Here is a 5,000-nt window from a genome sequence, read left to right on the forward strand (position 1 = left end):
TTCTTTCAGACATGATTCCTTTAGTTACACATGATTCTTTTAGACATGATTCCTTTAGTTTCACATGATTCTTTTAGACATGATTCATATTTATTAATATGATTCTTTGCCACATGATTCATTTCCTTTTACATGATTTTCCCCATCATTACCTGTTCTCACGCTGGAGCTCGTGTTGTTCATGACGTCACACGTGTTTCCTTCAGAGTTCAGAGCAGTTTCAATTTAAATGCACTTTTATGTTCATGTTTTTCAGACATAAAAATGTTCTGATTACGTAACGACCTGCAAACCTCTAGAACATTTCTTTCCTTCTTCTCTCCTCCTTGTCTTCGATCTTCTGTGAACTCCTGTAGTTTTTTAACAACGTCATGGTCTTCGTCTGCTTTTTTTCCATCCTGCTCTTCCTCGTTCCTCTTGTCTTCTCTTGCCATGGTGATGAAAGTGTCCTCTCATCATCCACTATTTGTGGCCAGTCAGACGCTCGGGTGGCCAAGAGCTGTCTCGCGTTTAAAGACGTCTGATTACAGCTCGAGTTCCTCATCGTCCGTGTGGTGTTTGATTTCTGGGATCTTCACATTCATGTCACCTAAAGCCCTTCAGTTACCATCATTAATGGAAACATATGTTCCTATATGATGTGTGTGTGTGTGTGTGTGTGTGTGTGTCTGTAGCTGCTGGTCCTCATGATGGATAAGATCTGGATCTGCTGAGATCCGGATCCTGATTGGTCAGAAGGTGTCGGTTCATTTTCTGAGCTTTATGTCAATACGCTCTTTCTGATGCATTATGGTTTCCATAGTAACAAATAAATGGAAGTTTGATGGAAGGAATCTCCAGTGTCAGAGGGTTGTGGAGATCTTCAGGACAGAAGAGTTTTAATGTTTTACATTTATAAAGTTTTTCTGTCCACTACAGGAAGAAAAGGACAGAAAGCTGGAGCCCGAACAGGTAAAAGCACTTAAAAAGTCGTTTAAATTTCCTTTAAAAAATAATAAGTTTACGAAGTAAATAAAAACAAACAAAGAATAAATGAATGAATGAATGAATGAATGAATGAATGAACACTGAGCATCAGGGAAATGTCTGAGAGCTGCGTTATGATTACTTACAACATAACAACCTGCTGGAAAGGTGTTTTAATCTAATCTAATCTAATCTAATCTCTCACATATACTGTAAAGAGAAAAGGGTTATGATCAAACATATCTTACAAGTCACAGTAGCAGGATGGAAGAATCCAGCAGTTTGTTTGTTTGTTTGTTTGTTGTTGTCTTCATCACAGAGGAACCGCCGCCGTACGAAGCTGACGTTCCTGAACCCAGGAGCAGAGACGAGCTGCTGAAACGTATGTCAGGTTTCTGATCGTTTTCCTCCTGGAGGTGTTGAAGTCTAATAGTTTAATGAGTAACTCGTCAGTATGATGACTAGCGATGAGACTGTTCTGAGTTCCTGAGATAGAATTCCTGACTCGAGGAGACGTGTGTGTGTGTGTGTGTGTGTGTGTGTGCTCGCTCTCTCAGACTGGATTCCTCTCTCTCTGGATGACAGAACGGCTCAGAAGCTGCTCTGGATCTCGGAGGGCGGAGCTAAAGTTTCCCGGATGTCCGAGCAGCCGTGTCCCGTACTGGACCGACCAGAAAGATTCGAGGTCGCTCCTCAGGTCCGCTTTCAGTAGTGTTGAAATATAAACACTGCTTTCTTTCTCTTTACTCTTCCTCTCATCTTCTATTCCATTTGAGTTCCATGAGGAAGTTCTAAACGTGCGGAAACGACACATGAACCCAGGTTTAAGGTTTAGATCGTTTACCGAACATCGATTTATCTGTTTATTTACATTTCAGAGATGATGTTTGAGTGTTTTCTCTTAAACTCTAGCAATAGAAATGTAAAGCACACACAAAAAAGAATTATTTAATTATTTTTTGTCCATCTGAAAACACCACTTTATATAAAAACTTTTTTTTTCGGGAAAGCTCCACCCACTTTACAATCATCATCATCCTCAGTAACCGGAGCAGAGAAAAAGTAAAATTCCTCTTAAAGGTGAGGTCTCCGTTGTTTGAAAGCCAATGTTGACATATGAAATCACCAAAACAAACACGCCCCTAAAACCCAAATGGGCCCACCCCTGTTTTGATAGCTCCGCCCCTCACATACATACGTAACCCAGGCAACTATTATGGTGGAACCTGTTGGGGCGGCTGGTGGAGGGGATATTTTTATCAATAAATGAACACAATGAGTAATACTATGGTAACACAGATGTGTTTGTGTAGTACTGTGTGTTGTACCGTGAAAGGTTTAGCTCCGTTTCATGCAGAAGACGTTCAGTTCTCTCCAGCGCTGGAAAGCTGATCCTATATTAACACGTCCTACTTCTTACCTTATCGTAAGTCTTTCTTCTCTTTCTTTCATTGTTTTTATCCTCCATGTCAATGTTAAAACCGCTTTCTGCTAATGTCACACATGCGCACTGAACACTCTCTCCGCCCATATTGACAAGACACGCCCCTTTCTGCTCATTGGCTACACGTTTGTTTTGTTTTTGTTTAGTTTGTCGTCCTGACTCAGTTTTCTGAAGCATTTCTCAAACAACGGCGACCCCACCTTTAATTCTTCACCAGTGATTTTTACACTTTCATTTGTTTAATTCATTATTCATTCCTCTTGATATTACAGAGAAATATTTAGATTAAATTTGTGTTCACTTTAAAATCTTTTTTAGCTTTTAATCAGGTCCACAGGCTCGAGTTTGGGGTTTTGTTCGCAGTCTGCTCTAAAACATGCGCATAGCTAATGAGATGAAGAGTAAATTTGCATAACGCTGCTGTGAATATGTAAATAAATGTCAGAGTTTGGGGAGGGATTTTTTTTTTAAGGTTCATTCTGAAAACGACGTATTAACATTTAAAATCTTAAATGTAGATTTTTATAATTAAATAAGAAAAGTTTTCTCTAATTGGTTGTTTTTATGCTGCAGGTCGTTCGTGGTCAGGTTTAGACATTAAGATGTCGCCATGTGTCATAGATAATACGAGTGTGTAGCTTTTACGATTTAATAAATAACGACAACCCCCTCCCTCCCCCACAGGTGGTGTGTAAAGAGGGGTTCCTGGGTCGCCGTGGTTACTATGAGATGGAGTACGAGGGCTGGGTGGTGATCGGGGTGGTGTACGCCAGCAGCGGGCGCAAAGCTAAAGACGGAGCGTGCGGCCTGGGCGAGAACGAGGCATCGTGGGCCGTGGGCTGGGGCGGATCTTATTACCAAGCCTGGCACAACGGAGAGAGCACGGAGATCCACGGAAACCGCGGCAACACCATCGGCGTCTACGTGGACCAACCGGCCGGCGTGGTGGCTTTCTACTTGGTGGAGGGAGAACCGAGAGAGGCGAGACTTCTGCACCGGTACAAAACCACCTTCAACGACGAGCTCCTACCCGGAGTCTGGGTGGGGCAGAACTCCTCCTGCTGGATCCGCAAAAAGGACTAGAGAGGAAGAGGAGGAAGAGGAACACGGCTGCACGTTTGTCCGGGAATTAGATGCATTGAGAAGATACGTTCAGTGTACTCGTATCCTCACGTGTGTGTGTGTGTGTGAATCTTCTGAGAAATCTGTTTTCGTTTGGAAATAAAGTGTGACGTTCCTACCACGCTCTGTTCCTTCTAAACCACATCACTGCTCAATCTCAGTCCTGCATTCTGATTGGTCCACAAGGTGTGGATTCGTTATCTAGAGCAGCAGCTCGCTCGAAATCGAACGCCGCCGTTTCCAAGGTAACAGCGACAGGACCTCCCACGCGACTCGACACCTGTCAGTGAAGACCGAAGACATTTTTTTGTTCAACAACAAACGATCAGTTTTATTGAAAACATTTGTTTAAACACTGAACACATGGTGTGAAATGTGCAAGAGTGACATAGTCGTCATCATCTTCAACAGTCGTAACCCAGACGCTACGCTACCGTTAACGTGTTAGCAAAAAAAAAAATCACTTCAAAGAACAGTAGCATAGTGTCGCTTTCTAAAGAACGTAGTGTTTATTAACCTCTCGTCTCGTCTTTCTCCCTCCGGATCAGCATCGGTGTGTAAATTAGCTTCATTCAGCATCAGCTACAGCTATGAAGGCACCACGTGCCCATTATTAGTGTTTCTCGCGTACGACAGCTTGAAATGTCACGTGACCGAAAGCGAGTTGTTGGACGACGAGATCCAAGATCTGGCCGAGTTTAGTGACAGAACCAGCGCTGACTACGATGCAAGCAAACATCCAGCTAACATTACGCTAATGATCTTTGTTGATAAACGGATTTCATTGCTAGCAAGAGTAGCATGTGAGTTAGCTACATCTGTAGCAAGAACAGGAAATAAAAGCTCTTTTTGATTTATTCTTTTTCCCAGAAGCACGTCTGTAACATCTACAAGAGACGATCGCACTTAAGATTTCCAAAATCGGATCTCGTCTAATCTCGATGCGGACGTCCTCAGCGTTAAACGCGTCAGACTCGTCATCACCCCGCGTTCACGTCCGACCCGCCTTCTCTATGCCCGAGTTCACAAGGACATTTTTGGTGAGGAAAAAAAAATGCGTCACTGATTTATTGTGGGCGGAGCCTGAGGTTAAAGCTCCGCCCCTTGAAATTCATGAATATTTTCAGAGTGAGGTGATATGTCAGGAAATATGTCACTGCCATGCTCGAAGATGATCTGATGACGCGGATATGAACGCAAAGTCGTAAAAAAGATCGAGTTTTTTAAATAACTTTTAAAAAGGAAAAAAAAAATGGGAAAAATCTAAAGTGTGGTTTATTATAATGTTAATTAAACCCCTTAATTAAAATGTTAATAAACCACTAACACATGATGATATGAACACTTATAAAGGTAATGAGATGACGGTAGTAACGTATGTCGATATCGCCGAGCTCTACGTCGTTAGCGGGACTGAAACACACACCAGAGTGAGACGTGATGTGAAAAACGTCCTTGTGAACAAAAG

General features: G+C 42.4%; 2 protein-coding genes across 4 annotated transcripts in view; one reads left to right on the forward strand and one right to left on the reverse strand.

The window, feature by feature from the left end:
* The window catches only part of zgc:195001 (uncharacterized protein LOC567531 homolog), a 5,726-nt gene extending 2,091 nt beyond the window's left edge, over positions 1-3,635 (forward strand). The window contains exons 2-5 of the mRNA XM_060891902.1: positions 919-951; positions 1,286-1,348; positions 1,524-1,663; positions 3,095-3,635. Of these exons, the coding sequence (XP_060747885.1) occupies positions 919-951; positions 1,286-1,348; positions 1,524-1,663; positions 3,095-3,493 (635 nt within the window). The 3' untranslated portion in view covers positions 3,494-3,635. The remainder of the gene's footprint in view (positions 1-918; positions 952-1,285; positions 1,349-1,523; positions 1,664-3,094) is intronic.
* Positions 3,636-3,834: 199 nt separating this feature from the next.
* Positions 3,835-5,000, reverse strand: part of akt1s1 (AKT1 substrate 1 (proline-rich)) — a 7,438-nt gene continuing 6,272 nt past the window's right edge. For all 3 annotated transcript variants that reach the window (XM_060891897.1, XM_060891896.1, XM_060891895.1), the window contains one exon: positions 3,835-5,000. This exon is cut by the window's right edge. The gene's annotated coding sequence lies outside the window, so the exon portion shown is untranslated.

This window comes from Tachysurus vachellii, chromosome 18, assembly GCF_030014155.1.
Source record: "Tachysurus vachellii isolate PV-2020 chromosome 18, HZAU_Pvac_v1, whole genome shotgun sequence".
Taxonomy (NCBI): Eukaryota; Metazoa; Chordata; class Actinopteri; order Siluriformes; family Bagridae; genus Tachysurus; species Tachysurus vachellii.